Genomic DNA, 18,022 nt, shown 5'->3' with positions numbered 1-18,022 from the left:
ACATATTTTAATTCTGCTCTAAAAAAGATTAGTCAGGGTTCGTACTTTATGTTATAGCGGATAAACGACCAGGTATTGAAGATGATAATTAAACAGTATCCTAATAATAACCGATGAAAATAGTTAGCTTATTCGATGAATCACATAGATTCGCCCTTGGCATAATGTGGTACATGCTGCTACAAAAGGCACAGAGACACATACAGGCTACACACATAAATAAGCCGTACTTTACAGCGTGGGTGAGAGCGCTTGAGAGGAGTTTGCGCCACTATTGTAACACGTAGCTCACGTTCAGCTGGAGCCATGCTCCTGTTTGGGCAGAAGATTGAGCTCAAAAAATTGTCATAACGCGTCACCGAGTGGGCGTGGATTTAAAAAAAACAGGTCTTTATAAACGAGAAGCTGCCATTGATTAGTGCTCAAGCTACACAAGACGCCCTGGGCTAATAAATACAAAAAGACAAGCGCACCCTACTTGAATAAAGTAAGTAAGCCCACCATTGCACGTGATTGTCCTCATTAAAAGTGCTTATTTGTGACAATTTACAACTGCATGCGTAAAAGGTAACACCTGTGACTAAAACTCTCTTCTCTCCCCCAGTCAAAATCAGACAACATAATCCATCCGAAATGGACACCATGTACGAAATCATCCCCTTCGCTAAGGAAATGCTGGCGCAGAAGCCCAGCCGGCGCATGTTGAAGGTGTACTTGGTGGGCTCCGTGATTGCCTTCTTGGGAACGGTTCTGGGCCTGGTGGAAACAATCTGCCAGCCCTTCTCCTCTGGGGAGCCGCTGGACGCCGAGCTGGCTCTGCTGATAGCCCGGGAGCAGAAGACACTGGAGGTGGAGGAGGAAAGGAGACCGGAGGAGGTAGCAATAGTTTCAGCCACCGAGCAGATCACCATTCCCAAGAAGCTGCAACAGGCTACGGGGGTTCAGAGATGCGCTGGTGCTGTCAACCGACTGCACGCCGCGTAATGAGCGTTCAAGGGCCAGCGCCAAAAACACTGTTACATTTAAAAGGAACTGTATTAGACCTTCCCACGCCAAATACGGTGCGCTACATACGCACTCGAAATAGCTACGCAAGACGAATGAATGGCAACCTCAAGCAGTCAACAGAAAAGTTGTCTGACTGGGTTTAACTGCGCTTCGCTGCTTTGGGGAGCCCACGTTGACGGGTCAGGTGGAATCCCACAAGCTTAAGTTTGAGTCCCGGGTGGAAGGAAGGCGAAAGGTCCGCTGTCAGACTCACTGTCGGCTAATGAGAGCTCGCAGGGCCGCTGCTGTGCAGGCAATGGCATATCTCAAGCTGCCCGGTTCCATCCATGTTACAAAAATGTAACTTTTGGGATGAGACTTTTAAAAGTGCTATTTTGTCAGTGCTGTAAATATATTAATGTTTTGCTACTCAATAAATTATTTGTATTCACAATGTCTGATTGTATTTTTTCCGTAGAGGGATGTATTATATATAAGCACCCAACTACGAACACTTTCACGATCAATTTTGTAATACAAAAATGAGTATGATACTAATATACCTTTCAATAGTGGCTCTTTTGCCTTCTTAGCCACTAGAGGGCGCCTTCATGCTGGGTAAGCAGAGGGCCCCAAATGTAGCTTATAATTATGATCCCTATTGCCAGTCTTCCTTCCCGCTATTTCCACGCCTTTAGACCAATCATTGAACTTTGCTTGCTCTTTGAGTAAAATGGTAACTGCTGGTGTTGAGTGGTTGCCATTAAGACTGGAATGAGCTAATCTATAAATCCACGATTCAATGGATTTCATGCACTTTGCAGCATGAGACAGATAGGAATTTGGGTGAAACAACTCCATTTCACAATATCTGTGTTTCATGTCTGCTGCGAATCATCCAGGTTGGTTCTACACATTGGCTTTAGATGAGGTCACGCCTGCCCTCCCCTTATAGTGTAAAGTGCTTCATAAATGGCCTCCATTATTTCCATTGTGTGCCGGAAATCATCACTCTATCAGGGTCTGGGCTCTAGATTCTAGTCTCCCCTGCAACAGGAAGAAATAGTTTTGTGTCATTGGGTTCGGTGTGTTGACCTTTTCCCCCATAAAGTCAATGTCCATTGAAGCCTGGCGTAGTTTAACAGGGTCATGAGGCTGACACGCTGTGGTTGTGCATCATAGATGACGCTCCTTGTGGCTTGGCCGACAGATACCGAACGAACAATGTGGCAGCTTTAGCTCAAAGATAATCACATGTAATTCACACCAGAAACTGGGCCGAGCTGAACAGAGCGAAATGCGTCTTCCTCCTCTGTAAATGTGTCTAATAATGTTTGGCTATCCAAAGACAGACATGACACATTACTAGATGGAAGTGCCCTGAATCGAGAGAGATACTGTAGAAAGGTCCCTGAGCTGCAAAACATGTTTGGGTATATTTGCTTGAGAACACTCAATCAACTGAATACGCACCTTGGAAGAAAAAAAATAGACTAATTGAGAAGTCATGTTTCACCAAGGCAACAATAAACCCAGAATCAATGTCAGGCTGTAGTGCATACAGGGGTAGGGATTAAGCACCATTCAAACAGCAGAGGGTTCTCTTTGTGGAAGGAGAGGGATTTGTCCTGAAAAGGTTACCAGTAGTTACAGCGACAACAGCCACAGTTTGAGACTTGTGAGACCTTGCCAAGAGCTTACCATTGTCAACAAGGCTCTCAGAGGATGAACAACCAACTAGGCAGCAATTATATCCAGCTCCAGATGAATACCCTACCTACCCTCATTATATAATATAAACAGAAGCAGAGATAGACAAGGAGATGGAGAAAGAGACAGGAGAGACAGCAGCAGAGGCAGAGTCGGGAGAGAGAGACAGACCAGTCTAAGTTCAATGTGTTATTCTGCAAAATATCAGACTATTTGAACGGTTATAAGGTAAATCCATTTGAATTCAATCACTTTTTTGACAGCATCGCTTTTGATTTTAAACACAACTTTCCATAAATGTCTGCCCATGGAAGAAATGATCACAACGTGACTTTTTGGACCTGAATGCTAAAACATTCAGGAGATAAAGGTGCTCAAAGTATTAAAGAGCAAGTTGTGTCTCAACCAATGGCAGGCACTACAAAAAAAAATCGGATTATGTAAACTACAGTCTAAACTACAACAACAAAAAATACTGGAGTTCACGCATGTTTTGATAATTGACATTTAAGGATATAAAATGTTTTACTTTTTTTTCAATATATTAAAAAATATTTTGACAACCCTGCTTGTAAAGCTTTTAAATGATATCAATCTCAACCATTTATATTTTCTAGTGATGAAGACATGGTATGGCAGGGTATGCAAAATAGGTCAACTTTGAGCACCTTTATCTCATAAATGTTTTGACATTCAGGTCCAAAAAAGTCACTTTCTGAGTAATTCTACAATGGGCAAATATGTATGGAAGGTTTTGTTCAAATCAAAGGGCTGCTGTCAAAAAGTGATTGAATTCAAATGGATTTACCCTACAACATGAGGCAATGTCGAATCGATCTTTAATGTTCTAAGTTTAATATTGTCAAACATATATTTACATATCAGACAGTGGTGAATACAAAAACAATTTCCTTGTGGTTAGTGGATCAAATGCCATGGAGTAATTAAGTTTACATAGATAATGTCAACCAGACCTGGGTTCAAATACCTCAATTACCTACACATAACATTTAGAAGTAAGTATTCAAATATCTTATATTTGAAAAGAAAAGTTGTTTAATATGTATACATATAGTACATACTTGGAAAGTATTTGAAAATACTCAAATACACTGACTCAAATACACTTCCATGCATTTAACTCAGGTATTTGAACATGGTATTTGAAAGAAGTATTTGAAAATACAATTTGGTAGACTATTTGTTTTTTCAAATAACAATTGAAATACTATTTTACTTGTTTTGTGCTGTATAAATTATTTAAAAATATTAAAAATGATTTTAAATACCAGCTACTCAAATACACATTTTGAACCATGTCTGATGATGACACTTCAGACAAACAAACATAAGCTTAAAAAAAACACACACTTTTCTTTTGAATATGGAGGATGTGTCAACAGAACAAAGGCAGTGGTAGAAAATCTATTTAGCCTTCTGAATAAAAACAAACCATAAGTTTAAAAAAACAACATCTGAAACATATGAGAAATAATGTATTTACACAATGGTAGTTCTAGGGACACAAATCATTTTGGTCAATGAGACAGAACCAGAGACCCATGCCTTCTTATTTGTGATGTTGACAACACATGTTGTTGGTATCATGTCTGAAAGTTAGGCAGAAGCCCTAGTGTAGAAAGGTATACTAATGCACTTGATTCATTATTCATTATCATCTCTTTCAGCTCAGTCCATGACCTCGTGAGGAAAGTCACAGATATATATCCATATGCGTTGAGTCTCTGAGAAAGAGCAAGAGAGTGAGAGAGAGAGAGGTTGAGTGGTTGGGGGAGCATACCTTCAATTGTCGCTTGGCAACTCAGAGTAGAGAAACAGCATTTAGTCAAGCTTGTGTCACCCTTACGAAGCCCGAGAGCACCTCTCAAAATCATTCAAAAGACAGAGGTGGGGGAACAGTATAATATACATTACCGTTCAAAAGGTTTGGGGTCACTTAGAAATGTCCTCGCTTTTGAAAGAAAGGTACGTTTTCTTGTCCATTAAAATAACATCAAATTGATTAGAAATACAGTGTAGACATTGTTAATGTTGTAAATGACTATTGTAGCTGGAAACAACAGAGTTTTAATGGAATATCTACATAGGCATACAGAGATTCATTATCAGCAACCATCACGTCTGTGTTCCAAGTTGTGTTAGCTAATCATTTTAAAAGTCTAATTTATCATTAGAAAACCCTTTTGGAATTATGGTAGCACAGCTGAAAACTGTTGTCCTGATTAAAGAAGTAATAAAACTGGCCTTCTTTAGACTAGTTGAGTATCTGGAGCATCAGCATTTGTGGGTTTGATTACAGGATCAAAATGGCCAGAAACAAAGAAGTTTCTTTTGAAACTCATCAGTCTATTCTTGTTCTGAGAAATGATGGCTATTCCATGCGAGAAATTGCCAAGAAACTGAGGATCTTTTACAACGCTGTGTACTACTCCCTTCACAGAACAGTGCAAACTGGCTCTAACCAGAATAGGAAGAGGACTGGGAGGCCCCGGTGCACAACTGAGCAAGAGGACAAGTACATTAGTGTCTAGTTTGAGAAACAGACACATCACAAGTCCTCAACTGGCAGCTTAATAAAATAGTACCCACAAAACACCAGTCTCAATGTCAACAGTGAAGAGGTGACTCCGGGATGCTGGCCTTCTAGGCAGAGTTGCAAAGAAAAAGCCATAACTCAGACTGGTCAATAAAAATAAAAGATTAAGATGGAAAAAAGAAAACAGACACTGGACAGACGGAGATTGAAAAAAGGTGTTATGGACAGACAAATCTAAGTTTGAGGTGTTCGGATCACAAAGAACATTTGTGAGAAGCAGAAAAAATTGAGAGATGCTGGAGGAATGCTTGACACCATCTGTCAAGCATGGTGGAGGCAATGTGATGGTCTGGGGGTGCTTTGGTGGTGGTAAAGTGGGAGATTTGTACAGGGTAAAAGGGATCTTGGAGAAGGAAGGCTATCACTCCATTTTGCAACACCATGCCATACCCTGTGGATGGAGCTTAATTGGAGCCAATTTCCTCCTACAACAGGACAATGACCCAAAGCACAGCTCCAAACTATGCAAGAACTATTTAGGAACGAAGCAGTCAGCTGGTATTCTGTCTATAATGGAGTGGCCAGCACAGACACCGGATCTCAACCCTATTGAGCTTTTGTGGGAGCAGCTTGACTTTATGGTAAGTAAGAAGTGCCCATCAATCCAATCCAACTTGTGGGAGGTGCTTCAGAAAGCATGGGGTGAAATCTCTTCAGATTCCCTCAACAAATTGACAACTAAAATGCCAAAGGTCTGCAAGGTTGTAATTGCTGATTCTTTGATGAAAGCTAATTTTGAAGGACACAATTATTATTTCAATTCAAAATCATTATTTATAATCTTGTCAACATCTTGACCATATTTCCTATTAATTTTGCAACTAATTTCATGTATGTTTTCATGGAACACAAGAACATTTCTAAGTGACCCCAAACTGTTGAACTGTAGTGTAGTTACACAACAAGCACAGAGGGTAAATTAAGAAAGGTTATGTGTCTACTCGAGGCAGGGTCAGTTTACATGACATACATGAGCACCGACATTCATGTGGTTGCCCCCAACATGGGACATAAAGTACCTAAAAAACTGAGGAGTGGGATTTATTTTATTAACAAAAATATAGTCCCTGTTGGGTAAGGGGCATACATGTGTGGGAAGTGAACATTTCAGTGGGAGCATGCTGAGTGGGATTTCTCATACTTTTGTAACTAGGAATCTTATGGCAACTTACAGTTGAAGTCGGAAGTTTACATACACCTTAGCCAAATACATTGAAAAACTGAGTTTTTCACAATTCCTGACATTTAATCCTAGTAAAAATTCCCTGTCTTAGGTCAGTTAGGATCAACACTTTATTTTAAGAATGTGAAATGTCAGAATAATAGTAGAGAGAATTATTTCTTTCAGCTTTCATTTCTTTCATCACATTCCCAGTGGGTCAGAAGTTTACATACACTCGATTAGTATTTGGTAGCACTGCCTTTAAATTGTTTAACTTGGGCCAAATGTTTCGGGTAGCCCTCCACAAGCTTCCCACAATTCCTCCTGACAGAGTCGGTGTAACTGAGTCAGGTTTTAGGCCTCCTTGCTCGCACACACTTTTTCAGTTCTGCCAACAAATGTTCTATAGGATTGAGGACAGGGCTTTGTGATGGCCACTCCAATACCTTGACTTGGTTGTCCTTAAGCCATTTTGCCACACCTTGGGAAGTATACTTGGGGTCATTGTCCATTTGGAATACCCATTTGTGACCAAGCTTTAACTTCCTGACTGATGTCTTGAGATGTTGCTTTAATATATCCACATAAGTTTCCTGCCTCATGATGCCATCCATTTTGTGAAGTGCACCAGTCCATCCTGCAACAAATCACCACCACAACATGATGCTGCCACCCACCGGCTTCACGGTTGGGATGGTGTTCTTCGGCTTACAAGCCTCCCCCTTTTTCCTCCAAACATAACGATGGTCATTATGGCCAAACAGTTCTATTTTTGTTTCATCAGACCAGAGGACATTTCTCCAAAAAGTATGATCTTTGTCCCCATGTGCAGTTGCAAACCGTAGTCTGGCTTTTTTTATGGCGGTTTTGGAGCAGTGGCTTCTTCCTTGCTGAGCGGCCTTTCAGGTTATGTTGACATTTTACTATGTTTTACTATGGATATAGATACTTTTGTACGGTCCTTTGCTGTTGTTCTGGGATTGATACTACATCTCTAGGAGACAGAACGCGTCTCCTTCTTGAGCAGTATGATGGCTGCGTGGTCCCATGGTGTTTATACTTGCATACTATTGTTTGTACAGATGGATGTGGTAACTTCAGGCATTTGTAAATTGCTCCCAAGGATGAACCAGACTTGTGGAGGTCTACAATTTGTTTTCTGAGGTCTTGGCTGATTTCTTTTGATTTTCCCATGATGTCAAGCAAAGAGACACTGAGTTTGAAGGTAGGCCTTGAAATACATCCATAGGTACACCTCCAATTGACTCAAATGATGTCAATTAGCCTATCAGAAGCTTCTAAAGCCATGACATAATTTTCTGGAATTTTCCAAGCTGTTTAAAGGCACAGTCAACTTAGTGTATGTAAACTTCTGACCCACTGGAATTGTGATACAGTGAATTATAAGTGAAATAATCTGTCTGTAAACAATTGTTGGAAAAATTGTGTCATGGACAAAGTAGATGTCCTAACCAACTTGCCAAAACTGAAGTTTGTTAACAAGAAATTTGTGGAGTGGTTGAAAAACGAGTTTTAATGACTACAACCTAAGTATGTAAACTTCCGACTTCAACTGTAGATAGAATTGAATAGGTGAACCGGGGTTACTTATACACTCAGAGAAGAACCCTCTGTTGAATCCAATCTAATACACTTTTAAATACAAAACAGTCCGAAGAAGGAAGCATCAGTCATTCATTATGTAAAGCACCAGAAAACAAGAACCTACGATGACTAAAACAATATAATGTAAAGCCTTTCCCCATTTTAAGAATGGTCTCAGCTTTGCAGCACTCCTTCTTCCATGACATTAACAGTCCTTGTAACCCAGTAAAAAGACAAGTATCATCTCAATCCATCAGTCTAAAACAGGAAGTCTGGGTCATCATGTCCGTGAGTCCATTTGTCTCACTGTTAGCCATCATAGCAGTTATGCTTCATAGCAACAACAGTCCTGCGCTACATAGCGACTGCATTGCCCCCCCCCCCCCTACACAGCGAGAGTGGTGGCGTTAGCCGTGGATGTGGTGAGGGCGGACAAGGCAACACCGTTGGTTGGGACTTGTCCTTGTGGTGAGACCTTAGCTGGTCGGTGCTCCTTGTTCTGGGCACAGCTACGGGCACAGAGCTGGCAGGAGGCACAGGCTGAGTTACAGCATGGTAAGAAGCGGCAGATGCTGATCCTCCAGAGGAACCAGCCTGGAGACCAGCAGCACCAGCACAGCAGGACCACACCAGCTATCACACCCAATGTGATGTAGAGAGCCAAAAGGGACAGGTAGGGAGGAGAATCTGGGGGAGTGTGGAGAGATGAGAGTAGAGTACAGTTAACAATGGGGTCTGCTTGCTTGTAAAAGTAAAACCATCCGAATACTTTGTTTTCAAATCACAGTAAATACTTTTCCTTGTATTCGTTGATGATCAAATCATCCTTCAATTCAAGACAAATGTCTGGCAATTTCCACAGCCAATTTTTTTTCTCTCCTTCGCCAGACGACTTGGAATTAATAAAATAATGGTTGTGGTCTTGGCTGGACATCTGGTGGCTTGGCAAAGACAAAAAGGCCATCTAGCCTCAGTATCTATTTGCACCAGTGTCATTAGAAAAGGAACAATGGGGACTCGGAACTCAAAGGGGTCATATTCACCACTGAGAATCCATCACAGTTTATTGGTTGGTATTGGTAAGGCGGAAATTAAGAGCTGTGGGCATCCCAATTAGTTTTATGTCCCCTGTCATTGATGTGCTTTGCATTCCAATTAGGTTCCTGTTACTTTGTGCTGAAATAGAGTTTACAGACACAAACAGTACCCCATCCCCTACACAAGTTTTGTGGCTTACTCAGCAGTTAAGAAATGAGGGATCTTTGAAAAAAGCCACTGAGATACAGTGCATTCGGGAAAGTATTCACACCCATTCCCTTTTTCCACCTTTTGTTACGTTACAGCCTTATTCTAAAAGGGATGAAGTAAAAATGTCTCATCAATCTACACACAATACCCCAGAATTGTCGCACCCTGATCTATTTCACCTGTCCTTGTGATCGTCTCCACACCCCTCCAGGTGTCGCCCATCTTCTCCATTATCCCCTGTGTATTTATACTTGAGTTCTGTTTGTCTGTTGCCAGTTCATCTTGTTTGTTGAGTCAGCCAGCGTTTTTCTCAGCTCCTACTTTTTCCCCCCCCAGTCTATCCTTTTCTCGACCCCTGGTTTTGACCCTTGCCTGTCCTGTCTCTGAGCCTGCCTGCCCAACTACTCTGCCTGACCTGACCCTGCCTGCCGTCTTGTACCTTTGCCCCTATACTCTGGATTATCAACCCGTGCTTGACTTGACCTGTCGTTGCCTGCCCGTTGCTATAAACATTGTTACTTCGACAGTCTGCATCTGGGTCTTACCTTGATTCCTGATAATAATGACAAAGCGAAAACAGGTTTTTCGCAAAATTTTAGCAAAAACCTTACTTACATAATTATTCAGACCCTTTGCTATAAGACTCGAAATTGAGCTCAGGTGCATCCTGTTTCCATTGATCATCCTTGAGATGTTTCTACAACTTGGAGTCCACCTATGGTAAATTCAATTGATTGGACATGATTTGGAAAGGCACACTCACCTGCCTATATAAAGGTCCCACAGTTGACAGTGCATGTCAGAGCAAAAACCAAACCATGAGGTTGAATTAATTATCCGTAGAGCTCTGAGACAGGATTGTGTCGAGGCACCGATATGGGGAAGGGCACCAAGACATTTCTGCAGCATTGAAGGTCCCCAAGAACACATTGGCCTCCATCATTCTTAAATGGAAGAAGTTTGGAACCACCAAGACTCTTCCGAGAGCTGGCCGCCCAGCCAAACTGAGCAATCGGGTGAGAAAGGCCTTGGTCAGGGAGGTGACCAAGAACCCGATGGTCATTCTGACAAAGCTCCAGAGTTCCTCTGTGGAGATGGTAGAACCTTCCAGAATGACAACCATCTCTGCAGCCCTCCACCAATCAGGCTTTTATGATAGAGTGGCCAGATGGAAGCCACTGCTCAGTAAAAAGCACATGACAGCACACTTGGAGTTTGCCAAAAGGCACCTAAAGGACTATCAGACCATGAGAAACAAGATTCTCTGGTCTGATGAAACCAAGATTAAAATATTTGCCCTGAATGCCAAGCGTCACGTCTGGAGGAATCCTTGCACCATCCCTACGGTGAAGCATGGTGGTGGCAGCATCATGCTGTGTGGATTTTTGTCAGTGGAAGGGACTGAGAGGCTAGTCAGGATCGAGGGAAAAATGAACGGAGCAAAGTACAGAGAGATATTCTTGACGAAAACCTGCTCCAGAGCACTCAAGACCTCAGATTGGGGTGAAGGTTCATCTTCCAACAGGACAACAACCCTAAGCATCCAGCCAAAACAATGCATGAGTGGCTTAAGGACAAGTCTCTGAATGTCCATGAGTGGCCCAACTAGAGCCCAGACTTGAACCCAAGCTGTGCAGCAACGCTCCCCATCCAACCTGACAGAGCTTGAGAGGATCTGTAGAGAAGAATGAGAGAAAGTCCCCAAATACAGGTGTGCCAAGCTTGTAGCATAACACCCAAGAAGACTTCAGGCTGTAATCGCTGCCAAGGTGCTTCACTAAAGTACTGAGTAAAGGGTCTGAATACTTATGTACAGTACCAGTCAAACGTTGACACACCTACTAATTCAAAAGTTTTTAATTTTTACTATTTTCTACATTATAGAATAATAGTAAAGACATAACAACTATGAAATAACACATATGGAATCATTTAGTAACCAAAAAGGTGATAAACAAATCAACACATATTGTAGATTCTTGCACAATCTTGGCATTCTCTCAACCAGCTTCATGAGGTAGTCACCTGGAATGCATTTCAATTAACAGGTGTGCCTTGTTGACTTAATTTGTGGACTTTATTAGATTCTTAATGAGTTTGTGCCAATCAGTTGTGTTGTGACAAGGTCGGGGTGGTATACAGAAGATAGCCCTATTTGGTAAAAGGCCAAGTCCATATTATGGCAAGAACACCTAAAATAAGCAAAGAGAAATGACAGCCCATCATTACTTTAAGACATGAAGGTCAGTCAACTTTCTTCAAGTGCAGTTGCAAAAACCATCAAGAGCTATGATGAATCTGTCTCTCACAAGGACTGCCACAGGAAAGGAAGACCTGTAGTTACCTCTGCTGCAGAGGATAAGTTCATTAGAGTTAACATGCTTCACAAAGATCAAGTAACAGACATCTCAACATCAACTGTTCAGAGGGGACTGCGTGAAACAGGCCTTCATGATCTAATTAATCTAATTCACATATATATATACATATATATATTCAATATTTTTGGTTCAACCGCCGTGTCTTTGTGAGACGCAGAGTAGGTGAACGGAGGATCTCCACATGTGTGGTTCCCACCGTAAAGCACAGAGGAGGTGGTGTGATGGTGCTTGCTGGTGACACTATCAGTGATTTATTTTGAATTCAAGGCACACTTAACCAGCATGGCTACCACAGCATTCTGCAGCGATACGCCATCCCATCTGGTTTGAGCACCTGCAGACTGTGTAAGGGCTATTTGACCAGGAAGGAGAGTGATGGAGTGCTGCAACAGATGACCTGGCCTCCACAATCACCCAACCTCAATCCAATTGAGATGATTTTGGATTAGTTAGACCGCAGTGAAGGAACAGCAGCCAACAAGTGCTCAGCATATGTGGGAACTCCTTCAAGACTGTTGGAAAAGCACTCCAGGTAAAGCTAGTTGAGAGAATGCCAAGGGTGTGCAAAGCTGTCATCAAGGTAAACGGTGGCTACTTTGAAGAATCTCAAATATATTTTGATTTGTTTAACCCTTTTTTGGTTACTACATGATTCCATGTGTTATTTCATAGTTTTGTCTTATTCTATGTTGAAAATAGTCAAAATAAAGAAAAACCCTTGAATGAGTAGGTGTGTCCAAACTTGACTGGTACTGTAAATGTGATATTTAGTTGTTTTTTTCCCCCAACAGTTATTGCTTTGTCATTATGGGGTATTATGTGTAGATTGATGAGGGAAAAAAACTATTTCATCCCTTTTAGAATAAGGCTCTAACATAACTAAATGTGGAAAAAGTCAAGGGGTCTGAATACTTTCTGAATGCACTATATACAGTTGTACAAGTAAAGCAGTTTGAGTTGAGCTATTTATTCTATAAACCTTTACCATACCAGGTAAGACATCGGGAACTGATCATTTTATAATAACAACCTCCTAGTTGGTAAAAAGGAAAACAATAACCTGCATTGTACCAGTTGTCACACACCTGTCACTGAGTCGTGATGGGGTACGCCGTCCGGAGTGCCACAGTCCCTATTGGTGGACATGGGCAAAGTGGGCGCGTTTAAGACAGGGGAGGGTGGGGTCACTGCTGGGGGAGGGGCTTGGGCTGGGGCCAGCTGACCTGTTGAGGAGATCACACAGGTGTTATTTACCTTTTCTTTACTAGGTAAGGTGACTGAAAACACATTCCAATTAACAGTAACAAAAAGTACAGTTTAGAAGAACGGTAGAATAATACAAATTGGGTGGCTTAAGGTGGTCTAGTGATCTAAGCTGCTGCTTCTGGTGCACATACTGTCTACTGCTGCAATATGGGTTCGGATCCGGCCTACCCCTTTTTCAGCACAAGCTCCTGTTTCCTCTCTACTTATGACCTAACAAATAAACAAATATGTGAGGAGAGGGACTGCCCCACTCCTTTAAAAGTGTATAAACTGTGTAATAGTGTAATAATAGCGAGACTTAGTTTGAAGTTTGTTGGGGGCACATAGACCACCTTTAAAGGCCTGTTGAACAGGTGTGATACCTGAGTGACCTTTGCACCCTGAGGGCAGGTGATCCTCCAAGTCACTCCCGTCCCCACAGTTATCAATGCCCTTTTCATCACACACCAGACTCATGGGGATACACTTCCCATTCCGACATGGGAAGTAAGGCTCACTGCTGCACGCTGATTGGTTAAAACCTGAAAATGGATAGAGCAAGATGGTACATTTGATTTGTTACGAACTGCACAAACTACAACTCGTGAGTAGGCTACAATTTTGTCGTGGCCTTCCTGCAATTCCACAGTTTACCATGTGCAAAGAGAAAAAAATTGCAGTTGTATAGCTAATCCCATGCTATTCTACACATTTTGCCATGAGGCGGAGATACATTTTTGCTGTTTTATAGCTAACTTTCTGCAATTCTACACATTTTGTCATGGGGCAGAGAGGAAAATGTTGCATTTTTAAAGCGAATTAAAGCTAAAATATAGTTGTGTTGACTGTGATAAAGGCACAAGATTATGAGCAGTCTTGTTTGCTAAATTAACAAATGAAGTAGGCAGTGGCATGGTGTATATAGCCATAGAAGCACAGTGACATGCCTCAATGCAGTCATATTCTTCGCTTATTGGGGTTTCAGTTAGTAATTTTTGGCCACCTTTCCCATGAGAGTGAATGTCATTCCAGTTTATCTGAATGTCATTCCAGTTCCCTGCTTGCTATGAATTCTATCTGATTTGCATGTTTGCATGTTTAGGTAAAAAGACAAATAATGTCCCATTTTGGAACAGTGTTTTATTTTTGGGGGGCTCAATCTGATTGGGTGGCTGGCGTCATGTCTCACCCAGTCTGAAGGAGGTGAAGTCCCCCACAAAATCCACTCGAGGCAGGGTACCTTGGGTCACCAGACGCAGGGTCAGGTGATTCCCTGTGGACAGCACCGGGCGAGGTGGGCTCTTCCCACACAGCGTTGGTCCAATAGGAGGCGAGTTCTTGTCCCGCCCGTCATAGAACTGAATGTATGATCCCGCATGACATGGGTCCCCTTGCTCCACCACTGGAGTCGACTCAGGGGACTCAGGGAAGAGGGGGGATGGACTTTGGGGAGCTAAACGAAGCAGGCTGTAGACCAGGAAGAAGCGGAAGTGGAACTGGACCTTCAGGGGGAGAGGAGGAGTCGGGGAATGTTTAGCTGACAGACATTGCAAGGAATATAAAGTTAAACATATTGGTATTATCACCCCTAACCCTTGCCTTGGAACTGAGAGGAGTGGATAGCTGTAAGAAGTGAAGGTGAAATATCATATTGCATATACCTATCCAGATCTATACAAGGGCCAGGAGTTGACTTGGGATATTGGGCATACATGTGTATAGTGAGCACAAAAGGGAGGGGGTGTGGCTCGTGGTGGGCACCTTGTCCTTGGGGGAGGCGGCCTGCATGGTGAGGTGGCAGTCCGTTCCCATGGTGACAAAGTAATACTTCTTGGACTCCTGGTGTGAGTTGACGATCATCCCATCGCCCTGGATGTTCTGGCCACAGAAGTCCACCACGTTGACTGGAGGAAAACCCACAGATGTATACATGTAAGTAGAATAAAGGAGCAAACTACTTGTCTGTGAGGATGTGATGTGTAAACAAAAATCTACTTTCTCTCTGTTTCTCTCTGATTTATGAGCATAATATTAAAAACTATGACAAACTAAAACACAACTGAGTTTGTTACAGGTGATTAGAAGAAACAAATAGCCAGAACAGGACCTGAACCAGCAACCCTGCAGTTACAGGTCAAGTGCACTACCACTGTGCCATGTATAAATCCAGACCTCTTGGCTATGGTGGTAATACATTTACATACATGGAAGCCACAGTAAGGGTCTAAGGCTGGGGGCCAACTGATGCTACTCCACACACCCACTCTGGACAGTGAGCCAGTTAATAGGAAGATTTACAACCCCTTCCTGTGTTTATAAGCTCTGTTTCCCTAGGCAACCACTGGATCCTCCTGCGCTGACCTACCGGAGTGCCCCAAGAAAGGGGACTGGGAAGCCACTGCTGGTGGGAAATCACCAGTCTCACAACACTACCCAAATAAACACATTGCCCGCAAGAGAAGCACTGTCCAATTACATGGACAACAGTATATCCTTGAGTCCCTAATAAAGCGTTTTACAGGTAAGAAATAAACAGCTCTGGTACTACTGTAAGTTCTCACTGGCATGAAGTCCAGTAAGGAAAAGACAACTGAAGGTGACACGGCGCAACTCCAGATGTTTCTTTCTCAATGATTATCAGTTGTTGATCATGATAAAAGCATAGATGTATGACAAGTTCATTAAGTTTAATGTCAAAAGTATGTAGGCTATTTCTGTGGAATACAGGTGAACAAAAATATGAATAAATATTTCATGAATTCATGTTGAATTAAAACTACTTCAAACCCCTGTGTAAACTATTATTTCACAAATTAAGAATTGTCACATGACAAAGTATCATTCAGCTGCGGGCGTAATCCCTGGCTCCTTGGTCATCCAAGGGTTTCTGGTTGTTTGAATGGCAATTTGTTTCAGAAAACAGACTTCAAATCAACGATTAATTAGGTAACTAATATAATACTGATGATTCATTACAGTGACAAACTGTTTTCATTTACAAAAGCCCAGTGGCACAATGAGAGAGCCAGGAGCAACAAATAAATACGCGCACAAGGCAGTGCGTCACTGTAATGGAAAAACGTGTCTGAATCCGCGACGGAATACATCTTAAATTGATGCATCTCCTTACCCGTCTCAAGTGGATTGGTCTTGGCTGTCATTATGCTGAGCAGAACAAACACTTTTGACAGGCTCTGAAGTTGAGTCCCCTTGTTGGCCATCTCGGTAGGTAGCCTACTCCCAAGCGCAAAGGCTGTTGTTCCACTCTGGTGCGCACTCAGGACTGCGTATCCCAAGCCCCAAAACTCATCAAATGTGTTGCATGTGTGTGTGTCTGTTTCGGTGTAAAATTATGTTCTTCACGGAAAGTAACCATTTTGAAAAAATGCACTTTGTAGATATTCGGTTGCTGGTGTGCCAAGAGAAGCGCGGTCTTCAAATGAGGGACTCACGATGAATATTCCCTTTAATTGTTTCTGACGCCTTTAGGAAAATTACACTTTGGCTTTTGTTCCTTTGAACCCCCATCTTTGTCGAATCCATCTAAGTGTCCTTCGATTTCCATGACAACAGACCCAATATATTTTTTCAAAGTAGGAGGGGAGCGGCCCCTCTATCCGCACCCTTTCACCGACACTCAAGTTGGGCGCATTCAGCGAGACCATCTGTCTCCCTTTCGAAAAGATTTACGTCGGTAGTTTCACTTGCACTTGAAAGACTTGATTTAGTTTAAGGGATTGGTGCACTTAGACATGCTAATTAAAAACGTTTTTCTTACTTTCCTAATTGTTAAATGCACACAAATGCTGAGATGTGTTGTTTTGCTTAAATGGATAGTTTACCCAAACGACATTGTTTCCTTACTCTGTAAACTGTCTACGGACATGGTATGACAGCAATTCATGCGTTGGTTTAGGTCTCTGGCACCGTTTCCACATGCTAACGTTTTAACATTGGTGGCACAAATCGCAGTGCCAGGGAAAATAAACCAAAGAGTGGATTGCGGTCATACCTTGTCCATAAACTGCTTACAGGGTAAGGAGCCAATTTCGTCCATGGCCTTACAGTGACACTTAGCCATCTAACTGACACCACTTCAAGGTCAAGGATGGGTGGTGGCTCATAAAAGAGATTCACAAGAGAACCCTGGAGTGACACTCGTACTGAATTAATTATTTACTGAGAGTGTAAATCTGAGCACCTGTTATTTTCAGAAGAAATTAATCAATAATTAAGTTAACTTTTACAGATCCACAATTAAGAGCATCACACAGTCTGGTACGGCAATTGTACCGCCCACAACCACAGGGCTCTCCAGAGGGTGGTGTGGTCTGCACAACGCATCGCCGGGGGCAAAATACCTGCCCTCCAGAACACCTATAGCCCCGATGTAACACAGGAAAGCCAAAAAGATCATCAAGGACAACAGCCACCCGAGCCACTGCCTGTTCACCCCGCTATACCATCCAGAAGGTGAGGTCAGTACAGGTGCATCAAAGCTGAGACAGAGAGACTGAAAAGCAACATTTTAAGGCCATCAGACTGTTAAACAGCCATCACTAACACAGAGAGGCTGCTGCCTACATACAGACTTGAAACCATTGGCCACTTTAATAAATGGATCACTAGTCACTTTAATAATGTTTACATATCTTGCATTACTCATCTCATATGTATATACTGTATTTTATACCATATATTGCATCTTGCCTATGCCGCTCGTTCATTGCTCATCCATATATTTATATGTATATATTCTTATTCCATTCCTTTACTTAGATGTGTGTGTATTAGGTAGTTGTAGAATTGTTCGATTACTTGTTAAATATGTCTGCACTGTCAGAACTAGAAGCACAAGCATTTCGCTGCACTCGCTATAACATATGCTAACCATGTGTGTGACCAATACAACTTGATTTGAACTATAGCCTATATCACCGCTGTTAAATCCTACAACTGCTGCATGGTATTTCCCAGGTTGTAACAGTGGAGTTATATAGTACAGTATATTTTCCTCAGTTGGAAACGCATATGAAGTTTACAGCTAATGAAATAAGAGAAGCATTC

At 42.1% G+C, this 18,022-nt stretch overlaps 2 protein-coding genes across 2 annotated transcripts; one reads left to right on the top strand and one right to left on the bottom strand.

Annotated features, from left to right (window-relative positions):
- Positions 1-378: 378 nt before the first annotated feature.
- Positions 379-1,441, top strand: LOC115143655 (G0/G1 switch protein 2-like). The gene is made up of 2 exons (XM_029684130.2): positions 379-487; positions 605-1,441. Exon 2 carries the CDS (start codon positions 634-636, stop codon positions 982-984), a length of 351 nt encoding a protein of 116 aa, XP_029539990.1. The 5' UTR covers positions 379-487; positions 605-633; the 3' UTR covers positions 985-1,441.
- A 2,152-nt stretch (positions 1,442-3,593) lies between these two features.
- ldlrad2 (low density lipoprotein receptor class A domain containing 2) lies at positions 3,594-14,964 on the bottom strand. The gene is made up of 5 exons (XM_029684269.2): positions 14,717-14,964; positions 14,145-14,457; positions 13,339-13,497; positions 12,796-12,933; positions 3,594-8,768 (listed from the first exon to the last, which is right to left on the bottom strand). Exons 1-5 carry the CDS (start codon positions 14,885-14,887, stop codon positions 8,467-8,469), a joined length of 1,083 nt encoding a protein of 360 aa, XP_029540129.2. The 5' UTR covers positions 14,888-14,964; the 3' UTR covers positions 3,594-8,466.
- Between the last annotated feature and the right edge of the window lie 3,058 nt (positions 14,965-18,022).

The sequence above is a fragment of the Oncorhynchus nerka genome, linkage group LG15, assembly GCF_034236695.1.
Source record: "Oncorhynchus nerka isolate Pitt River linkage group LG15, Oner_Uvic_2.0, whole genome shotgun sequence".
In the NCBI taxonomy this organism is placed as follows: domain Eukaryota; kingdom Metazoa; phylum Chordata; class Actinopteri; order Salmoniformes; family Salmonidae; genus Oncorhynchus; species Oncorhynchus nerka.
The sequence above is the reverse complement of the archived record's forward strand: the minus strand, read 5'-3'. Positions and strand labels throughout refer to the sequence as shown.